This window comes from Apium graveolens, chromosome 2 (assembly GCF_009905375.1).
Source record: "Apium graveolens cultivar Ventura chromosome 2, ASM990537v1, whole genome shotgun sequence".
Taxonomy (NCBI): domain Eukaryota; kingdom Viridiplantae; phylum Streptophyta; class Magnoliopsida; order Apiales; family Apiaceae; genus Apium; species Apium graveolens.
This window is the reverse complement of record NC_133648.1, coordinates 50,696,216-50,720,333: the sequence shown is the minus strand read 5'-3', so window position 1 is coordinate 50,720,333 and position 24,118 is coordinate 50,696,216. Positions and strand designations below refer to the sequence as shown.

At 32.9% G+C, this 24,118-nt stretch overlaps 3 protein-coding genes across 3 annotated transcripts; all 3 read right to left on the bottom strand.

The window, feature by feature from the left end:
* Nucleotides 1–3,251: 3,251 nt before the first annotated feature.
* LOC141689479 (uncharacterized) lies at nt 3,252–8,439 on the bottom strand. The gene is made up of 5 exons (XM_074493781.1): nt 8,224–8,439; nt 8,001–8,121; nt 7,214–7,361; nt 3,807–3,832; nt 3,252–3,679 (listed from the first exon to the last, which is right to left on the bottom strand). Exons 1-5 carry the CDS (start codon nt 8,437–8,439, stop codon nt 3,252–3,254), a joined length of 939 nt encoding a protein of 312 aa, XP_074349882.1.
* Nucleotides 8,440–11,116: 2,677 nt separating this feature from the next.
* Nucleotides 11,117–13,389, bottom strand: LOC141689471 (uncharacterized). Its single transcript, XM_074493773.1, has 7 exons — nt 12,673–13,389; nt 12,330–12,509; nt 12,005–12,105; nt 11,811–11,895; nt 11,414–11,713; nt 11,233–11,340; nt 11,117–11,158 (listed from the first exon to the last, which is right to left on the bottom strand). Exons 1-7 carry the CDS (start codon nt 13,387–13,389, stop codon nt 11,117–11,119), a joined length of 1,533 nt encoding a protein of 510 aa, XP_074349874.1.
* Nucleotides 13,390–15,693: 2,304 nt separating this feature from the next.
* Nucleotides 15,694–18,733, bottom strand: LOC141707401 (alpha-L-fucosidase 1). The gene is made up of 3 exons (XM_074510541.1): nt 17,975–18,733; nt 17,630–17,866; nt 15,694–16,719 (listed from the first exon to the last, which is right to left on the bottom strand). Exons 1-3 carry the CDS (start codon nt 18,586–18,588, stop codon nt 15,945–15,947), a joined length of 1,626 nt encoding a protein of 541 aa, XP_074366642.1. The 5' UTR covers nt 18,589–18,733; the 3' UTR covers nt 15,694–15,944.
* Between the last annotated feature and the right edge of the window lie 5,385 nt (nt 18,734–24,118).

Sequence of the window (24,118 nt, the reverse complement as noted above, 5' to 3'; positions counted from 1 at the left end):
ACATATCAATAAAGTGTTGAAAATAGAGACGGTGATATTTTGAGGCAGAATGTCAGAATAGATGCAGTTTTGCGAGTGTGACTAACTGCTAAATCCCAAAGGCAAGTATACCTACCTTCACTTATTGTTCAAGTGATACTATTATGAATTCTATTCTGCAAGTACCCCTAACTTCACTTATTGTTCAAGTGATATTTATTTTAAATCTTCTTATGCAAGTATTGTTTTCCCTATTCTCAGCTCAGAATAGAAAAATGTTTTACATATCGCTGAATTAAATAATTCTGTTTATGCAAGTATTCTTCTGCTGTTATTCTATGTTCAGAATAGTCAAGTGATTTTACTAATCCAATTATCGGATTTACAAATGTTTTGGATTTTGAGAAAGTGATTTGGTTGCGAATATTCCTACCCAAGAATTGGGGGAATAAAATTATTTCGAGTATCGAGTATTATGACCCCATTTCAATAAAAGGTTTTAAGATTGGATCATAATTGCGTAAGTGACCGGGACGGACGGTCCAGCGGAGGGCTATTTCTAAGTGCCATATGAATATTATGACACTATTTTGCCACAGGCTAGTTATGCCTTTTTATTTGAGTACTCGTGTTTTTGGGGTCACGTTTCTAAGAATCATGACCTTGTGCTATCACACGGGCTGATCAGCATGTGATAGTACGTCCGTCGGAGAATGATCCTAATCTAAATTATCATATCATTTCTGATATTCATAGAATAAATGATTTATCAACTGATTCTGTTTTGGATTAAAAGTGAATTGTGGCTTTGATTCAATTTCTGATTTTGAGAATACTTAGTTTGTTGTTAAATATCAAGGGTGGTATTAATATAGATGACTGATGTTGACTTCAGTATGGGTGTTGTGAGCATCAAAGTTCGTATTGATATCTAATTTGAGATGACAGCAAAATAAGTATTGATTTCAAGAGTTCGGTTTGAGTAAAGTTTATGATTCATTCCATGATCATTGTTTCATGTTATTGTTGTTTACGATATTTCCGTAAACACTGTTTTACGAGTTTTATTCTCGTCAAGATTCAAAGTATTGCTGAAGCATTTCGCTCAAAAATATCAAAATGGTTTTGAATACAATTAAGGAATCAATTCTGGGATTCCTCAACTAAAATTTTATGATTCAGCAATTATGATTTTAAATGTTATGCTCTGATGCAGATGTCGGTTTTATATCAAAACGACCCTATATTTACTATAATGATCTTGCTGAGCATTTCTTCCGCTCATACTTGCCTGTTTTTAAATTTAACCTCCAGTGAGGATTAGCTCGTGCTGTTTAACTCCGTAATTCGAGAAAGCAAGAAGAAGCTTTTAGGAAGGTGGTTGGTCCAGGGTTTGCGGGCTAGTGTAAGTTTTATTGTATAAATTTGTTTATATTATATTATATTATAGTTGTGTTATTTTGGGCCTAGTATACTTCTTTTCGAAGTTATACTAGGGGGTTTAGCCATGAGTTTGGAAATTGTTGAAAAGAGTTTTAAAGAGAAAGTGAAAAATTATTTTGGATTTTGGGATTCTTGTTTCTAGAACTGTAACCTTAAAAGATCTTGGATTAGTTGGGGTCATTTATGATAAATATCTTCCGCTGGCATTTGTTTATTAATTAAGCAGGTTAATTTGGATTGAAGTTTTATAGTGACGACCAAATCCTCTGACCCCGGATTTAGGGGCGTTACAAAACATAAACTCGTCAAATTGACAATCTGCATATCTTACGGTAAATAAGTCTCTGGTTAGAGGCTCCAAATATCTAATTATAGATGTGGAATCAAAACCAACGTAAATACCTATTCTTCTTTGAACTCCCATCTTCGATCTTTGTGGTGGAGCAATCGGTACATATCAGCACTTCCGAAAATTTTTAAGTGAGAAATATTAGGAATTTGACCAAGTACCAGTTGTAGTGGAGAATATTGGTTGTAGGAAGTTGGTCTAATCCTAATAATATTAGCAGCATGAAGTATTACGTGACCCCAAATAGATGTAGGTAATTTTTCTTCTAACAATAGCGATCTTGCAATAAGTTGGAGTCTTTTGATAACGGGCTCAGCTAACCCATTTTGTGTTTGTACATGGGGAACTGGGTGTTCAACTGAGATTCCTACAGACATGCAATAGTCGACAAAAGTTGCCGATGTGAATTCGCCGGCATTATCTAAACGAATTGACTTGATGCAATGATCTGGGAATTCAGCTCGTAATTTGATTATTTGGGCAAGTAATATTACAAAAGCATCATTACAAGTTAAGAGATGACAAACATGAGACCATCTAGTTGAGGCATCGATTAATACCATGAAGTACCTAAATGGGCCAGATGATGGGTATATAGGTCCACATATGTCGCCTTGGATCCTTTCTAGAAAAGTTGGGCTTTCAAGCTGAACTTTAATAGGGGATGGTCGAGTAATCAGTTTTTCAAAAAAACATGTTGAACATGGAAGGTCATTGTTGGAAAGAACTTTAAAATCTTTAAGAGGATGACCGGTATAATTCTCTATAATATGACGCATAATAGAGACGTCGGGATGACCTAATATTTCATGCCAAGGTATAAAAGATTTTGGATCTATGAGTTTGGAAGCAATGACATTTTGTGACTCAATAGTTCTAATTTTCATCTTATATAATCCTGAGGAAAGTGAGTGAAACTTTTCTAAGATTTTCTTGTTGCTAAGTAGCGGAAGTATTAAGAAGATATTCTTTATCAGCCTCAGAGGTAGTTTCGATGTGAAAATTATTGAGTCGGATATCTTTAAAACTAAGAAGATTTCTAGTAGACTTACTGGAATATAATGCATTTGGAATGTGTATGTGGGTACCATTAGGTAGGACGAAACTAGCTTTTCCAAAACCTTCGATTATATTAGATACGCCGGAAATCATTCGGACTTGAGCTTCAGTTTTGGTTATTTGGGTAAAATATTTTCGGTTCTGTAGAATCGTATGAGTTGTACCACAATCAGCAATGCATATATCTTCAGAATTCATTCTGTATATAATTAAGAAACATAATTTATTTGATAAGAACATAACACACTACATAGTTCAAACAAAATAAAGCACACAATACATACTACTATAGTAATTATATGAAAGTAATCTTCAACCTCCCATATGGGAGTTTCGCTAGGTTCATTCGGACCATTAATGCTTATTCCTCCAGTTGTGATTCTCGGAAAATCATCTATGTTATTGTTGGCGAAATTTGTTTCTACCATTTTCTCTTTTGATTTTTGAGAAGATTGGTACATCTTAACAAGATGATCTGGGGCATGACAATTACGTGTCCAGTGCCCATCCATGCCGCACCTATAGCAAACATTTTCAGTTTTTCCTCCTCGTGGTGGCTTTCTTTTACTCTGTGATTCAGATGGCCACTTCCGGTGACCAGAGTTGTTATATGGACGAAAATGCCCATCTGGGGCATGACAATTACGTGTCCAGTGCCCATCCATGCCGCACCTATAGCAAATATTTTCAGTTTTTCCTCCTCGTGGTGCCTTTCTTTTACGATGTGATTCAGATTGTCACTTCCGGTTACCAGAGTTATTATATGGACGAAAATGCCCGTGGCTCCGACCTCGTCAACGGTACCGCCCTTGGCCCCGTCCACCTCTATACCCTTTTTCCACGTATATTCTGTTGGAATGACATGTTATTTACTTCAGGTAATGGGGCAGATCCTGCTGGACAGGATTAAAGATTCTTAATCACCAATTCATAATTATGTTCAGCAACGAGGAGAGTTGATAGAAGATCCCCGAACTTAGTAAATTTGCGCTCCATGTACATCTCTGCTAAGTTGATATTGTTGGGGTGAAAAATTGATAGTGTTTTATTGATTTTTCTTTTTTCCGTAACTTTCTCACCACACATAATAAGCCTAGAACTTATTTTGAACAAAGCAGAGGTATATGCTCGGACACTCTTAAAATCCTGAAATCTTAAATTAGCCCAATCATTTTCAGCTGCAGGTAGATAAACAAGTTTCTGGTGATCGAACCTATCCTTTAGATTTTCCCATAAAATAAAGGGATTCTCGACTTCTAAGTACTCAGATTTTAAATCTTCATGCATGCCTTTATTGTACTCAGATTCTTTAGTCATAGATTTATTTTATGCCTTTATTGTATCGCTTAATTTCTTTGAACTCAAATGCAACTTTACATCTTGTACCCATGATAAATAATTATCGCCAGAAATGTCCAAGGCAACGAACAACAAGCTTGTAATATTTGTCATACTAAATCTGAATTAACACGAAAATTATTAAATTTTAATTCATCAATGTAAATATTACATAAAATCCTAGTTAATCGGGTGCGTTAACAAGTACGCAATAATCAACGTATATATCATTATTATCATTAATATTATAAACAGATCTATATATAAAATGACAAATGGATTTTCACCCGCCATACGGACGTCTGTGTATGCAAGTTATCTCCGACTAATAATAAATTAAAGTGGACAATCCTGCATAAGTTAGTTAAAGGCAAAAATTTATTATTCGATAGTTATGCAAATTATAAATTAAAGTTCCCACTATACTTGAGTATTACCCATAATTAAATGGTACCGTAAAATAATAGGTGGTGCTCCGGCCATATATATTTAAATTATTAGTAGAGGGTATAACCACGTCTACTTCGGTCATATATATATTTAAATTATATGCAGAGGGTGTAACCACGTCTACTCATATATATGTACATTTAAATTAAAACTATACCTTCTCAGTTTCGGCAAGGCTTCGTACTGATAACGTGTTGTAATATACTAGCTTTAATAATATTAGAAGGGGTTACTAAATCTAAGAGGGAAAGACTGATAATCGTAGTGAGATAGAGAGCATATATTAGGATGCTTCGTGCAAATTTTACATTCACCAAGGCCATGTATTTATAGCCAAGATGAAGAACAAAAACAATCAATGCATTAACAAAATTTCTACTCCTAAAGCTTAGCCCTACTATTACAATATTTGACCACATGGCAAATCAATTCACAACAAGTTCCCTTTTTTAAAAGGGAAAAATATTTTTTTCATAAAGAACGTATTCTTACAGTTTTTCTTATTTTTTTTAATAATAGCAAAATAAGGGCTTTTCATTTCGATAATGACTTTTCTCATAAATCATTTTCATGTGTTTGGCTAAAAATAATGGAAAATATTTTTATTTGATATAGCCAAACACAGGAAAATAATTTATTTTACATGAAAAATTCCAAAAAGATGTTATTTTCTGCGAAATAAATTAAGGCTCTGTTTGGGATTGCTGTTAAAAATTGTTGTGCTGCTAGAAAACGTGCTGCTGAAAAAAATGCTGTTGTAAAAATCAGATGATTGTTTGGTAATTTTTTTGGTATAAAATTTTTATAAATCCAGTATTTGGATAAGCAAAAACACTGAACTATTTTGAACTTAGAATAACAGAGAGTACTTGCATGATAAACATTTAACTCAGCGATATGTAAAATATTTATCTATTCTGAACTGAGAATAGGAAAGCAATACTTGCTTAATCATAAGCAGTTGGATATGAAAAAATATTGAACTATTCTGGAATTAGAATAGCGTAGAAAACTTGCCTTTGGTTTAAGCAGTTAGTCATACTCGCAATGACACATCTATTCTGGCATTCTGTCTCAAGACATCACCGTCTTTATTCTACTTATCCTTTGACCTGCTGCTCATGCAGTGCTACGAACCCAATATTTCATACTATTCAACTCTACTTTTCATCCATTTCGTCTATTCCTGGTTGTCTCGATCGACTTGTATCTATATAGTCAATATATCGGTTAGAAAGTGAAGTGGAACAGGAATTTGGTCTCAAAGTGAGAATCGGCCGGAAAATAAAAGGGAGGAGAGGAGAGAATCACCGGGAGAGGAAGGAGAGAAAGGCCGAGAGAGGTTCTACAGAGAATCGGGACCAGTAAGAAGAGAAAAAGAAAAACGGGCTGGGTACCAACAGAACACCTCTTATAAACAGGTATCTAATGCTGGGTACCAACGGATCAACCCCAAGCTTCTTTGAGATGCCAACTACATGGATGCAGGGGAAACCTGCTATGACATGAAAACAAGATTAGCCTTAAGCGATCCTAGCTTATTATCATATCTACACTAAAGAACCTACTTTAAATGCACCACATGTGATCAAGCAAAAGAAAAATGCATTACATCACCTATTTTGTCACTGACTGTTCTAAATCAAGGGATTTTACAAATTTTACTATTGTATAGTGCTACTAACTGAAAATAAAATTCAATAAAGAGAATTTACATGGAAGCATGATGTTTTATACTTCTGTATACCTATAAGGCTATTATAACTAATACAAGAACCAAGCACAACTAATCCATCTCCATGCATAAGAAACCTTAGAAAGAATTGGTCACGACAGTTCAACACTTCCCTTTTCACCATGCTACAGGGAGCTCCATGTGCGCTTTTCTCTTGCTCAGTGAAGTCATATTGGTTGTTTCGTTTCTAGGCACCTGAAACAAATACATTTTCTACGTGCCTAGTCGAATATCTTGTAGCATTGATGAACATTGACATGTACTTGATCATAGCGTCATTTACATGAGCAAATCTATGCTTTAGCAAGCTTATGACTTATTTTCTTATTTGATTCAATTAAGATTATTCGCCACACTAAGGAATTTTAGGCTACCCCAAGCAAAATAAGCAAAATATAGCGAAAGCAATTATGTAGATTAGAAGCATGGGTTCTCAAAATTAACGCTTTTTCTTGGAGTAGGCTTAAGGTCTCATACGGCTTAACCATTGCCACACCTCACTTTTGAGTGTAATATACGGGATATGTTGGTTACACACAAGGAAAAATATCTAAAATTAAGGATTCAAGAACAGAAAAAGCATAGATCCATACTAAGATAACATGGAAGGGACAAAAATTTGAAAGGTCTCAAAAGGGACTAGAAATAATGCCACATGCTATTAAAAAGAGGCCGGGAGACAAATTGGAAAAAAGAAACTATTCTTGCTTTACGAAACAATGAATCTTTAGCAAAGAAAAGCTCAAGTAAAAAACAGACAATTTTTCAGCTTTTGACAAATGGAAAAACTAAAAAAAACTCTTACTAGATGTACCATCAATCACTGTGACACTGACTACTGATCAACTTATCCTCCATACATTTGCCTTAAGGTCTCAATTGCTGGATCAAAATTGGAGCGCAGAGGAACAACTGATACAACTCTTTCATGTTGTGCATTTGCATTTTTAGGTTTTGACAGCGTCACTCTCAACATCTCGCCCTCTAGAATCTTCCCTGCAGTAAGAGCTACATAAAAACATCACCATGGATCAGAAACGATGAGAAGTGTTTCGACAATCTGTACGTCACACATACACCAAAAGCGCTTAAAAGCTACATAGTCATATTTACAATATTATCTATCCCTTTACGTTAATTATGCAATGACAATTTATGCATTTGCATTACTTATTTTTCATGGTATTGATGTTAGTTATAGATTAAAACTCAAACTCTTCTCCCGTTTCTTTCAAAAAGTACTAGTAATCGAACCAAAATATATACTAGAAATGTTACACCATAAAAATCCCAAAAAGTACAATTTATCATCCGCGCAGAGCAGAAAAAATCTCTGTATGAAACTAATGTAACTACAATATAAATGTGAACACACGCACAGGAAAAGAATGCACAAAATGGCACAATTTTGACAAAGATAACCCAAAATGCCCCAATCAAAAAAAGAAAGAGGCTCAACTTTTTACATCAAGTACGCATTTTTAATTAATTCGAAAAGTTGCACATTCTTAGTAAGTGAGATAAGTGCATCTTTATAACACGTATATGCAAGATAAACATTTGAAAGCACGATGTAAAAAAAAGAAGATGATCCTCATTCTGAAAATTACGCAACCAAACAGAAGTAAAAGGGGGGATTTTACAAACCCGAAAAGGGATGCAACTTGGCAAAATGAAAGAAGTCATCAGCAGAGCAACCAAACAGAACTCTAGCTGCTCTATCAAACATAACCACCACAAACACCTCTGTATCAGAAGCTAAAGACATCTGTATCAAAAATCAAGAAAATCACACAAAACCATTTTCATATCAAGGCAAAATCCAAACCTACTTGCATATATAAATGAAGCCCAGATAGAAAATACTTACAAGGACACGAAAGAGGCGTTTAGGAGGCGAAGGAGAAGAAGGGTTGTTGAAATGACAGTGATTGCAAACAGGAGAAGAGGAGGGGTTGTTGATATTATTATTGTTGTTATCTGGGGGTAGAGATTTTTGACAGAGAGAACAAACAGAGTAGTAATAATTGGAGTGATCTATTGCCACCACTGTGCAATTTAGTGTTCTTGAATCCCCTGTTTCCATGGCGCTACCCTGCCTTGTCTAGGGTTTTTTATTTAGGCGCGCTTGCTGTTTCAAATGTATACCAATTCTGTTGTTAAAGAGGAGCTTGTCGACAAAGTCAAGCGGTCTTGGTTGATTACTGGGTTCGGTTTTGCTTGAGCGGCGTTTCAAGTGATTATTCCAAAAAAAAAAAATGAAAATAATAATTTATTTAATGAAATTATTCTGGTTGCTGTGTTCCCGAATCTAGGATAGAAAAGAAAAAAATAGAAAATAATCAATTTTCCTTTCTCTTCTAATCTTTCCAAAAGTGGGAAGAAGATTTTGGAGACAAAAATAAAGAAAACTTCTTCCCAAATCTGCAGCTTTCTTTTCCTTTCTTTCATATAAGTTGTTCGGGAACAAGTTAAATGTATTCTTTACATTTCTTTTCTTTTCCCTCCAAAAAAAGTTTCTGGAACACAGCGTTAATGTTAGCTTGATAATGAAAAATAATTGGGTATTTGGGGAAGGGAAAACCTTAAAATATAGAGTGACCAAAAACTTAGATTTGTTGTAAATAACGTGTTGTAAATCTTGAATTACTTGATTATGAAAATCTTGAATTGCTTGATTATAAATAACTTAATAATTGCACGTATAGAGAAAATAAAAGTTGAAAAAAGAATTGTATTTCAATATAATTGAGTATATCTGATTTCAATAACTGAAAGTTCTATTTATAGAGAGGTTGGTTGATAAGTCTTACTAAACAAGTTATCTAAATCTTTTTTTATAAGTATAGTAATTCTTTACGAGTAAGTATAGTAATTCTTTACGGGTAAGTATAGTAAAAGCATCTCCAATGATGTTAGTTATAATTGTTTGGCTATATTGGACCTATAGGATAATATATAAAATTTATTGAACATGTAAGACATTGTACTTCGATAGTATTAGCTATATTGGTTAGCTATATTTTAAAAATAGTACTCCCTCCGTCCCACTGGATTCTTTACGTTAATTTTCGGCACGCTTTTCAATGCTCGTTTAAAGTATAGTTTCATAATTTTTTTTTTATAATTTTTTTTCTGAATAAAAGTTTTATGTTTAAACTTTTATTCAAAAAAAAAAAATTTGAAAAAACATTATGAAACTATACTTTATATAAGTCTTGAAATGTGTGCCGAATAGTAACGTAAACATCCCACTGGGACGGAGGGAGTATGTTATTAAAATTTTATGTTTTTATAAATAAAATATATTACTTCAATATGGTAATAAATGATTTTTTTTTTATTACAGGTCTGTAGTTGTTCGACAAATATAGCTAACATCAAGAAGTTGGATATATTTATAAGAGTAAATTGCAGTTTGCATCCCTTTGGTTTAGACAATTGGCACTTTGGTACCACTTCTTTCACTAATTACAGTTTGCATCCAAGACTTAAATTGGCGCTGCAAAACGCACCCTTCCAGTGCACCGTCAAATATGACCGTTAGTGAGAAATATGATAAGGCCTAAATGGTCTTAAATTTTGTAACTCTTTCTAACGGTACTGTTTTTTCCCCATGTATATAATAACCTTCCCCCCCTTGTAAATATGTATGTATATGACATTTTTGTGCTAAAACCATTCAGAAAAATGGCTGAGAGGTGTGTTTGTGGAGCATGGATTTATGCTAAAACGGCTTGGACAATTATCAATGCTGGTCGACGTTTTATGTCATGTACTCGATGTAGTTATTTCAGATGGTTGGATGGTCCATTGCGTGAGCGAGCAAGAATAATCATTCCCGGTCTTTTGCGTAGGATTAACCATCTTGAAAGCATACAAAAAGAAGCTGAAATTCAGAGGGTTGATGTTTGTTTGGATGAAGGTGAAGTATGTAAGAATCTGGGCTACAAAGTGTTTGATGAAAAGCCAAGTAGCAAGTTACCACTTACTTTGTTGATTGTGACATGGATTGCAATACTACTGTATTGGATTTGCAAGACAGAAGCTATAGAGAAGATGTAGTAATTTAGTTTCCTTTTATTAATGTAGAAGAGACATGTGTTTACTTGATCTTGATTGTAAGAAACATGGTTTTATTGATATTTAGTTAATTTACTTAACTTGGTTGTTTTGTTGATCCTTTTGTTGTTTTAACCAATATGATATTGATGTAGTTGGTTTAGTAGTTAGGAAATTTAAGTGCTGAATTGAATTTGAATTGATGAGATGCTATAAATGCAAACCAAACTATGAAATGAAAAATGACAAACAGATGAGATAGCATAAATGTTCAAACTTCATCAAATACAAGATATCACAAAAGTGAGAACAAACTCACATCCCATACATTCACAGCCATTGTTCAACAAAAATCTCATCACGAGTGACCACAAAAGATGTGAACTGAATCCCAAGGTTTAGCACATAATAAAAGCTTAAGTCTAGTAGATATTGAAGAACACAAGTCTAGTACAAATTCATCAAACATTAAGGTTCCTTTTCCTTTTTCCCAAGGCTTTTTTCTTCTTTACCAGTGCAGCCTGCAACTGTCTCAGTGTTACTTGTGCTGGTGGTTTGAAGGGCTTCACAACTCCTCCATGCTTCACAGTGTTGGTCTTCTTAGCATTGTCATGAGACTTCTTTAATGAAGATACTTGAGCACACATGTCATTTTGTGATTTTTGCAATTTTTCCAATTTCTCCTTGAAGGTTGGTTGCAATTATGCATCTGCATCTTTCTTCTTCTTTTTAATGTCCACAATCTGCACATTCATTCTCAACATTTACAGGGTGAAACTGAAACTTTAAAAATAGACATAAATTTAGAGGTTCATACCATAGAAGTGCATGATCTCATGTTATGGCCTTCTTCTAAGCAATAAGAACACTTCGGAGTTTTAGGTTGCCAGTTAACTCCCCCTTCACCTTGTGCTTCTTCAGCTTGCTAGAGAACAAAATTTACTGCTACTTAGATTAGTTCCTAAAAAAATACATAAATACCATGAATTAAATCATACCTTTCTTGGACAACTCCTCACATTGTGCTCCCATTGGCCACAGTGTGAGCACCTTAGAGTAGTTTCTTGTCTCTTCAGCATTGTGGGATTATTTGCTCTAGTAGGGACAACATCATTTCTCTCAACTCTGGCTTTTTTAGGCCTTCCTGGAGGTGTTCTCTTTAATGGAAGCAAGGGCTCCTCTTGCTCAGTTTGTTCCCAATAAGCCTCTCCACTTATTGGCTCCAAGATATGACTGTAAACCTGCAGGTAAGTTTCCTTGCTATAGCACTGGTGAATGAAATCTAGTGGATCCATTTTCTGGAAAAAAAATGCAGGACACGGCATGGAAGCATGGTATTCCAGTCAACTGCCATTTTCTACAAGCACATGTTCTATGCTTCAAGTCTACAACAACCTCATGTCCACCTGCTAACATGGTGACATGGTACTTGTCTCCACCATTCCACACAGGAGTAGCTTTACCAGCTAGTTTAATTGCCCTAAAAATTAACATAATTATTTGCACATGTACTAAACAACTGTTATAGTAAGAGTAATTTTCTGAAACTGGTATAACTTACTGATTTATTTTCTTCATGCTCTTGGTACAAAATCGAGTATTTTTCTTCTCCATTTTTGATTTCCTCTTCTGTATCCTCTGCATTCAAGTCTTGTGTATATTCTTGAACATAGTGACAATGCCATTGTCTCTGTATTTTTTATGGCATTGTTGAAACTTTCAAAGTTATTATTCACCAAGACATCTGACTTGCACACTTTCCTAAAACCAGCCCTAGACCACGGGGACTTGGGTTTGGCTATCAACCAGTCATAACAAGTCTTGCTCAGCCGTCATATATTAAAAAAGTGCTAAATGGTAAATATGATATGAAACTGTTAAGTGCTAAATATAAAATGTTAGTACTTGAATTACCTTTTTTATGGATTTCATGTTCATGTTAAAGAAGTAGTCTGTTGTTGATCTTGTTGCCTGCCACATTGTCTTACTAATGCCAAATCCATTACTTATACTCTTCATATTGTTGTATAAGTGCATGACACAGAATCTATGTTCAGATTCTGGAAAATGACTTTCAAGTGCATTAATAAGTCCCTACAAGTGAACACATACAAGAAAGTTATAAAACACTTAACATAAACAAACTACACAAAAAGTGCATTAACAGTTACCTTTTGTCTATCGGAGATAAATGTGTAAGTTCCAGTATTTTGAATCATCAAGTCTTTGTTCAACTTCCCCAAGAACCAATACCAACTTGAGGTATATTCTGCTTCCACTTGTGCCCAGGCAATAAGGTACATCCCTTCATTGCATCTTTGGCCTTTCTCAGAGCTCTGTATACCATGATCTCTGATACATGACATTGTAAGTCATTCACCACCTTTGCATGGAAAGCATATGTTGGCCAGGTAGGGTTCATCTTTATCTCATGTTCATATGCTCTGGCAATCCATGTAGAATTCAGTTGTTTTTGAACCCATATAGGGTTACAAGTGTGTAGCTTGTACAAGGTCCTTATCTGAATATTACTTAATCTTTGTTGTTTAATTCCATAACATTTCCACTGACACCCTTCTACACAAATCCACTTTATTTTATCAACTAGGTTCTTATTCAGTCTAATCCCTCTTTGCTGTGTAATTGCAAGTTTTCTAACAGCCTCCTTAAATACCTTCCCACTGCTGAATAACATACCCAATTCAAACTGAGGATCCTCCATATCAGTGTTTTCATTAAATTCTGGGTATTTTATCTCTTCCTCATCACAGGAAGAGATGGTCATTCTATCTCCATTGTTATCATATGAACTCTCTGAAGAGTCACTATCATAATTACCATCTTCTCCTTCAAATTCAGCACCCTCACCTTCAGTCAATACACCTTTACCTTCTTGCTTACTACCATCATCAGGATCCATCACCTTTTGCTTGGTTTCTAATGAATTGTTCCCATCCCCTGTAGTTGGATGCATCTGTTCCTCACCCTCTGCTTCATTCTCAATATTAGATGATTGACCTTATGGAAACTGATCCTCACCTTGTGGCTTGTTATCATCAATTTTATTTTTACCCTTATCTGTGGCATTTTCTTTTCCAAGTTTTTCCTTCTTTGCATGATCTTTATCCTCTTGTTTCCCACTTTTTGCCTTTTTTCCCTTTTTTAGGTTTTTCCTTCCCGCTCTTTTTGTTGTCATCATCAATGTCATTATCACCATCAAGTATGACAGGTGTATCTTCTGTGTTCTTGAACAATCCCCTCAACATAGAATATCTACCTCTCCATCTACTCCTGTAAGGTGGATTGGGAGGTGGCACTCTCTTCACTCTCTTCTTAGGTTTAGGATATTGACCATCACTGGAGTCCATGTTGGAGCTGTCACCAAGGAAGCTTACTTTATCCTCTCCTGATTTTTCTGATTCTTTTATAGCCTCTACCATCAACTCATTCAAATATCCTTCTACTTCAACTCTAATGTCTTCTATCCTCTTAATTCTTTCATCTATAACCAATTGTGTGAAGGAGAAATCCATATTTTCATCATTCGAATCAGGACAATTTGAGGTTGCATACATGGTTATCATTTTGTAACCGGACTCAACCCAGTCAATTTTTATATCCAAATCGCTTTGAGTCTCAAGAGGAAATAAATTATCAGCACACACATCCAGTTCATTCGACAAAAACCAAAAATTCATTATTCTGGTACTAGCTAGATCCTATTTCTCCATACATAGCTTCCATTTCAGTCAATTTCAGTTTTTGAACAAAATACGCAATCTTCCCACCAAAATACAAAGTAAAGTCTTTGTTGAATTTTTCATCAAAATGCAGTTTAATCGTAAAGTAAGGACTAATTTATGCAAAATACATAAGCCACATGCAAATATAAATTGAACATACTTTAACAAGAAAAAAACATGCAAAATCCTGTTAAAACACATCAATACATCACTTTAACATATATCATACTGCATGTAACAACATATATTAATCCGCAACTACGTTAATATGCAAGGTTATTATAAAAACGATACAAAGAAAATTACCCTTATATGTCGGATACTCTTTGCCATCAGAAAGACCAAAATCGACCACAACACCCCCGTCTTTACTGGATTCAACTTCATTCTTCGATTTCTCGGGAGTTTTATCGGATTCAAATTCATTCTTCGATTTCTCGGGACTTATTACATGATCAGCATCGAATACAACTCTCAATCGACCTCTCATGGCTCTAGATTAATGGGATTTTGTGTTTGTAATTTGGGAATTAGGGTTCTCAAACATTACATACATGTAATAGAGGTTTGTTTTGGGGAGACAATGTAATCGACGCTTACTTTTAACATTCATATGCCAATTAAAATATAAATTGTATTATGAAAAGACTGAAATGCCCCTGACGTTAGACATATATATAACAGTCAACTTTAACTGAATGGGTCAAAAGGGTGTGATTTGCAGCGCCAGTTTAAGTCCTGGGTGCAAACTGCAATTAGTGAAAGAAGTGGTATCAAAGTACAAATTGTCTAAAACAAAGGGATGCAAACTGCAATTTACTCTATTTATAAATAAGGGGAATGTACCATTGGAGATGAATTTTTTTACATAATCTCTATATTTTTTATTTATATTATGTATTAATGATTTTTAGCTAAGTTTCTATGTGGTTGGAGATGCTTTAAGTCTTCCTTAAAAAGTTTTACAATTTTTCCTTACTAAGTTTATTCTTCTAAGAAGCTCTGCAAGTATTCCTCAATAAATTTTGAGAGATTTCCTCGATAAGTTTTATAAGTCTTTTGGATTAAGTTTTGACAATCATTATTACTCCCTCTGTTTTTTATCATATGACGTTTGACTTTTTGGCACACATGTTTAGGAGGTTTGACCATATAGCTAAAATAATTTTTTTCAAAAAATTATTTTTGTGAATAAAAATTTTGATCTCATATTTTTATTCAATTTTTTTAAAAAAAAAAATCATAATTCTAACTATGTGGTCAACCCTCCTAAATATGTACCCTCCTAAATATGTGTGCCAAAAAGTAAAACGTCATATGTTAAAAAAAAATATATTATAAACAAGATTTACATTTTACAATCATGACTAGGGAAAAGTGATAACCCTTTATTTTTCCAAAATTACTGTAGGACCGAACAATGGCTAAATAGTAAATACTAGTCCCAACTCCCCAGTCACAGTGTACTCCTGCTCCTGGCCAACATTCTTAACTTCAGTCTTAAATACAAAAACCATCACGGAATTAATAATTAATTAGTAAAACAATCTTCTATAATTTACTCATTTGTTACTCAAATGTTTGTACAACATGATGTTCACAATATGACATATACATGCAACACCGGTTCCGGTTGCAGAACTGGCTACATCATCAGTGTTGAAGAACCATACATTTATACAAGAGGCACAAAAATACAATATACAAGCAGACCAGACTCCAGAATCCAGATATTGAAGAAGATGAAAACCCACTAAACCACTCTTAGAAAAAAATACAAAATTATCTAAATACTAGATTGAAGCCATCTGAGGAGTTTTGTTTGTATTTTGCTGAACAAGCTGTATTTGAAGTCTACTTTAGGGACAACATTAGTAGAGTGCAAATTATTTGTGTTAGTGAATGGATCTCTGAAAATTCCCAAATAGGAAATTAGGGGATCTGCTCGAGACTTGTCGATAACAAGCCTTATGCCATGTGTTTCTGCTTTGGGGAACAATAAAAGCCTTTGATATCCTACTGTAGTGCCTTTAGCCACTTTCTGCCACTCTCCTTTCTTATTTAGAATATCAAGATGGAATTTGATTATACGTTGCCCCATTTGGATTGGCTCTTGCACAAGCAAGACGTTGAATGTCACCAACTCTGGGAAATCTAGATACAACACCCAACTTGACTGATCCTTACGAGGAGCCCAATAGCTATAAATTCCCTCTTTGAGGACATTGTAAGATTCAAATCGAGAATCATTTAAACCTCCCCGTGTGCTGCTGACAGAGAGTTTAGCATTTTTAGCTAAATTGTGGGAAAATATAAAGCTCCGGAGTTTGGTAAATTCGCCTAGGACCTCTATATCTTTGTCTGATATAAGACCTGATGAATTAGGAGGTATGTTGAGCAACAAAAGACAGTTTCTGCCAACTGACTTATAGAATAAGTCAAGAAGATTCAACGCAGATTTTGGAACTTCATCTGTATGCCAAAACCAACCCGGCCTAATGGAGACATCACACTCGGCAGGTACCCAGTCATGGCCATAGGGGTCTCCTTGTTGAGAATACCTGGTTTTTCAATTTTACAAAGAGCAAATGATTACTGAGGTGTACATATTTCTTAGTTCAATGTAGAAAAAATAACAGGTAATTATTATGGGCATCACACGTAAAACAATTAAAGTAAATTTGCATTTTTCTAAAGAATCAACAGATCAGTTGTAGATGCAGTGTTGTGTACAATTAGTATATAGGAATAACTCTTTGAGAATCTGCCGTCTTGGGAATGGATATTTTAGAAGGAAATTTAATAATTCCATAACTCAGCAAACATATAGATACAAAGAATTTACTGGTTATTTAGCGGAACTGGTAAGGACAAAAAAAAGAGTTTGATCCACATATGCTTGTAAAATAAATTTGTTCTATGTAATCATCACAATAATATCTTGAATGCATACATAGTAATTGCATTACTCAACTGATGCGGGAAAACTATGAATTGTGATAAGTTGCCCTATTGGCTTAGGCTTATTCCATCAGATGATGTTATCAAACACAATAACCTTTTCAAAACAAATAGAATCACCATTTAACTAATTTGATCTTACTAGGCCTGCTAAGTAGGCAAGAACACTTCGAATAACAAGGACATATATTTAGGTCAATGGGAAGTTCATATCATCACATGAGAAAGCCTAACAATTTAAAGCCGTTGTCATCTAGTTGCATAGTTCTGTCAAATCCATGAAGAGCTGCATTCAAATTGCTGTTGAACTGGTGCTAGATAATAAAACACACGGGCTCAGCTTTAATATATGACCTCGTGTAAACATCCAAATGACACATTTTTTTCACTAGAATCAATTATGAAGATTTTGGCACTATATTCTATAGGAATATATATTTATCGAAGCTAAAAAAACTCACAGAATTCAATGTAAACTGATAAAGATATGTGCATTGAGAAAGGACTTACTGAGTGTCAGTGCCACCTATAGTTGCATCACTACGATTAAACAGGGACCAGCATGTATTGCTAGCATAACCAGCTTCATCTCCAACCCATCTTGTGTCCGGACCAGCATCAGAGAAAATGACCGCGCCAGGCTGCAGTTGATGAATGAGACTAAACCAATCATCGAAAAAATATTCCATATCCTTTTCATCCTCACCTTTGGCACCATCCAACCATACCTCCTTCACCTCACCATATCTAATATATTTCCAAACAAATAACAACTTATAACTCAATCATAAGTAACAAGTAAAGATTTCAACGTAATTAAACAAGCTCAAAAATCAATAAAAACCGAAATTCTACCTTGTAAGTAGCTCAGTCATTTGTCCCATATAGTACTCATTGTATTCCACTGTCTTCCCATAGACCCTTTCGTGCCGATCCCATGGAGAAAGATAAAGACCTAACTGAATCCCAGCCTTAGCAGCAGCCTCAGCCAATTCACCCACAACATCACCACTCCCATTTCTCCAAGAACTTGACTTTACTGAATAATCAGTAAAATCAGAAGGCCACAAGCAAAACCCATCATGATGTTTAGCTGTTAAAATAACTCTTGAAAACCCATTTTCTTTAGCTACATTGACCCATTGGGTCACATTAAGATCCATGGGTGCAAATACAGATGGGTCAGCATGACCTGAGCCCCATTCAGTGTTGGTAAAAGTGTTTGGCCCAAAGTGGAGAAAAAGGGCCATTTCTGAGAGCTGCCATGAGAGTTGAGGTGAAGTTGGGAGGGGTAAAATTGGAATTGGGGGTGGTATTGGGAATGATGATGAAGAAACTGTGAAATTGAAAATTGAGATGAGGAAGATGCAATTGAAGGTGAATCTTGAAAAGGGTAGTTGGAAAGTTGAGATTTTGATTGTTAGAAGATGGTGATCTTGGTTTGAGTTCTTGATTTTGTGCAGTTTCATTTTGGGAGTTGAATTGTGTTAGTTGTAGTTGTAGTTATTAGTTCTTGGTTTAAGAATGGACGCAGAGACTGTATTTAGCTTACAAGCAAAATGATGCAGGGACTGTATTGAGCTTAATTGTTTAGCTTACAAACAAATCAAGAACATAATCTGCTAGATGCAGTAAAAATTTGATCATAAACCCTGTAAGTATCAAATAGCCAGTAAAATTATTTAATTTGACTAACTAATCAGTGTAGATGACTCTTTCCCATGTATCAAGCGTTATAGATTTTGGAAATCGGAACTATTCAGTTGAGGTACCGATTTACGATTTATCGGACGATTTTTAAAAAATCGGATGATTAATCGGCGATTTATCGGAAATCGGTCAAATCGGACAAATATTTTTGACCAATTTTTGAGCGATTTATCGGCGATTTTTAAAAAATCGGCTGATTTTTATAACAAAGCATGTATTCCCTATATATACTATGTGAACCCGAGATAAATTGTGTAATAATAAATTTTTCTCCCTGAAATTGAGTGTGATCAATAGGATCCAACTAAGCAATCTTTGCTGGCATTCTATATATACTTAAAATTCTTCTCGTTGAAAAACGATTTATTAAATACTATTCCCTCCGTCCTTTTAATTTGTTATCAAAAAATTGGACACGAAAATTAAGAAATATGTATAAAGTAGCGAAAAGGATAAATAAAAGTGGGTGAAGTGGCGGGACCCATTTTTAATATATAAAATAAAAATAGTGGGGTAAAAATAGTGTGAAAAGAAAGAAAAATTGGAGAAATAAGAGGACCCATTAACTATTTTTGGTAAGTTTTGAAATGTAAAGAAATGAATGGGACATCTAAAAAAGGAAAGTGTAAAAAAATTAAAAAGACAGAGGGAGTATAAAATATCAATAATAATTTTAATTATTAAAAAAAGTTAATATGCATATGTTAGAAAAAATAACATGCACTATTATGTAAATTGCAACAAAAAAATTATATATAAATATTTTTTGTTACAATTTAATACAATAATTTTTAAATAATTATATTATATAATTAAAAACAAACAAAGAGTAAAAAAAATTATACAATTTTATTATTCTTTGTATTTAAGAATTAAGCCTATTTTCCGCTCATTTTTAACTATATTGTGATGTGGTAAGTATATCATATTGCTAAATGAAAACGTATGTTTGTAATTAGAATAAAATTACAAATGAAATTATAACCAAAAATTAAAAAACTTAAAGGAAAAGGGAAAGAAAAAGATCATATCAGAATCTTTAGTTCTAGCTAAATATATACTTTCTTTTTATTTTTTTGATAAATTTTTATGTATTAAATGTAATACTTCCTTTGGTCTATGAAAATATAGTAAAAAATATATTTTTTTTCAAATTTCTTTTTTTTGAATTAAAATTTAATATATAAATTTTTATTCAGAAAAAAAATCAGAAATAATAATTTTTAATTTATTTTCAAAGCCCCTAAAAATAAGTCAAACTACATAAATAATGGATTAGAGCGAGTACCAAATTTGTCAAAAGTGAAGAACATTATAGTAATTGTTGCAAATTTTTACTTTATTTAGCAATCATGATGATTTTTAAGGCACTGCCTCCATCTCATATTAGATATTAGGTGTCTTATTTTAATTATGATCAAATTTTTTATGTTTTGACCGTAAATTATTCTTTATTTATAATTAAATATAATTCAAAATTTATATTATCAGAAATTATATCTAATTTTCTTGTATTTTTTAATATTTTAAGATAACATATAAATTTATAGTTAAAAAGACATGTATGGAGGGAGTCATTTTACAGATATGAGCCTTTCATTTCCTCATTTCCTGTGCAAAACATATCATTTCTAGTTTTGAGAGATAAATTAAACATACATTATATAAGTATGTTATTTTAATACATAATAGTTTAACTTATATCTTGTATAAAATATGTTAAACCTGATTTTTTGAAAATTTTAACAAAAAAAATATCCATATTATATACAATATATGTATAAAATATTTATTCTCCTCTTTTTAATAAGTAAAACATAATTTAATATAATCATTCATATTCCATCTTATGTATATTATTATATTTTATACCTAATACATCTAACCCTATTTTTTGTAAGTATAACATATAAATAATTTAACTATACACATATATTTCATGCATTTACAAAATATAATATTTTAATTTATACATATTCTTCTTTTTTATACATAGTACATTTAATTTGATATAATCATGCATATTCAATAGCAATATTTTAACACATTGTATTTTATATCCAATATATTTAACTAGCTTAAATTTTTTGAAAATTATAACAAGTAATTAATTTAATTATTCATATTCTATTTCATGTACAAACATAACATATTAATACATTTATGTACTCAAATTTTTATATATAATGCACACACTAAAACTTTATATACTCGTTTATATTCTAGGTATATATACATATATATGACATATTTTTACTTATAATTTCATATATCTCTTTAGTATACAAATTTAAAATATATATCCTATCAGTCATCATTCATAAATCGGGGACGCATCATGAACCATGGGAGCTTCCTCATTTGTTATTCATCAAAGTTGGTAAACATCTCCTATCAAGTTTTTTTTAATACACAATTTTTTGTCTATCTTTTTTGTTAAAAATACATAATTTTATTATAATGTACTAAAAAATAGTGTACTAATATGCTCTTTTTTAATGTATATGTTGGATGTCTACAATATAATTTTTATATTTAAAAAAAATGTATAACACATAGTTACAATATTAACATATTTTTTATTTGTTCTTAGTCTTTTAGTTTCTTAGGGTTTTTTTGCCCTAGTGGAAAGATACCATTATTTTAATATATTATTTAACAAATCAATAAAATTTTATAGTTTAATCATTATTTACTTTATGGCTAATAAAATTTATCTTTTAGTTATATATTTAAATTATTTTAATTAATAAATTTAATTGTAATATAATCTGGATTGTTGATCTTTTTTTAGAGGAAAGTATTTGTTTAGTCATGGATGGAAAGAGGAATCTAACGTAGGTCTTATAATTAATTTGTTTTCCAAATATTCTAATATTTCTTTTGCTAAACTATTTAATACATCTATAAGTTGTTATCAATATTTACATTTATATTGTTTTTGCAGGATGTATATTTTGATCTCAATTCCAATAAATTAGTGAATATTGGTGTAACATCCGGTAATTTTTAAAATTAGATTAATAATAAAATATTAGGAAAAAAGGAATTAAAATTAGAAAAGGACTGAGATTTAAAATTTGATTAGACTTATGACCTAAAACTTGGATAACTTACGGGCTAAGAAATATGAAATATGGTTTTGTATCATTATACATACATCCTATTCATTTTTCTCATCTTTATCTTTACGCTCCATGTGCATCTGTGCTAAGTTAAGGGCTATATGCACATCCTGAAGTCTCTTTACGCTCCATGTGCATCTGTGTTAAGTTAAGGGCTATATGCACATCCTGAAGTCTTATATTAACCCAGTCATTTTCTGCTGCATATAGATAAACTAGTTTCTGGTGAGCGAACCTATCCTTTAGATTTTTACATAAAATAAAGGGATCTTCGAATTCTAATCACTCAAAATTTAAATCTTCATGCATTTGCTATTGCTATCAGAGAAAAATTATAGAAGTAAAATTTTCTTTAGATGTGAATTTATTTTATGCCTTTATTATCTCGCTTAATTTCTTTGAACCCAAGTGCAAACAAAGGAATTAAATGCACTGCACCATTTCCTTTACATGCTCAACTTTACTATTCTTTTACATGCCTAACGGAATTATAATTTGACAATGATAGTAAATTGAGATGACTAAATGCAATGCAGAAAATAATGTGTAGAAAAGTAAATAGAACACATAAGAATTTTAGTCAGGTTCGACCCCTAAACCCCTATAGTATACGTCCCGGTCCCTTACCAACTTGGTAAGAGAATATATTATTGATCAATGAAATTTACAACTACAAGATACAACAATATATCTCCCTTTATCCCAGCTGCTGATAATGGCTTGCTGAAACCCTGTTTAAGAACCTGCTCTCTAAGTACTATACTACCCCGTAGTACAAACTCCTCTAGCAAGTACCACTAAACCCTTGTTTCCCTTAGCCAACTTATCCAGCAACTAATCAATACATTTTGAACAATACAAATCAAATGATAAAGTGATTACAACTCAAACTATAGACTCTCTTAAATAAAATACGTGTATATAATTAATAGCTCGAGAGTATTTTCGAAACAATAAAGTTCAGGAGTTGTGAGTGTTCTTACTTGCAATTCGTCAGTCATAAAAACTGCAAGAAACCTCATATATAAACACACATTAACGTTTAAAACAACCTCAACAAATTACAACGGCTAGAATCCAATTCTACCGTTTAAAATCGTTGGGATGGTTTCCAACGTTCATGTATACGTTGGATAAAAGAGAAACAAAGATGTTCAACGATCAGAAAACATATCTTCTATATAGTAGAGTATAAAACGTTTTAACATATAGAAGAAGATAGAGTTTGATAGAAAAATAAACTCCTATAATTTAGGAAATCAATTTGAATAAGTTAAAACGAATTATACTTGAGCTCTATATATATGATGCACGTATATTTATTAGGGAAGTCCTTACAACTGATATATAAGAAGTTCCTGTAATATCTCCATGAAATTCGACTTCCTTGTTGAATCTGGACCGTGCAACTTAGCTTGCTGTTATTCTGAAAATTTTGATCATAGCTTGCTGAAATAGATCACTGTCTTATGACAACTTGCTGTCATGATACTTAAACAACAATGGCATTAAGCTGTTATATCCTGCAAACATTCTCAAATAACAACATGATGGCTTGTTGTGTTGTGATCATCAAAACTAAGGAGTTACAATCTCCCTTTTTTTGATGATTACACACATTTATGAGAATTATAGAACTCCCCCTAAATCTATGCATATCTCAAAATTTTATAACCTGTTTCTGTAATTAAAAAAAATATAAATGGCACACATGCATATCCAAACATAACTAACAAAACAACATATATCACCAAGTCTTAAAAATCAACAGTTAAAGCAAAAACAATCAGTAGCAAGCCTTAACAACCATCATAAACAAAGTAGTAAACACATACATAAGCTAACAGAATCCAAATCAACACAGAAACCAAGTCATAAATAAGTCTTTTAAAACCAAACAAAAATAAGTCTTTTAAAACCAAACAGAAATCTCCAAAATTTCTCCCCCTTAAAGCATAAAAAAGATTCAGGTTGAGGGCTGCTCAGAAGTATTGACAGCATCATCCTTTGGAGAGAAATAAGCATCTTGTTGATCTTCATTTTCCATATCTCCAGCAGCATTAACCAAGTCATCCAGTCCAGTCTCCAAATCTGCATTTGATTGAGAAGCAGAGGGTTTTGCAGTAGACATGAAGTTAAGCATAATGTCTTTCAAACCCTTAAT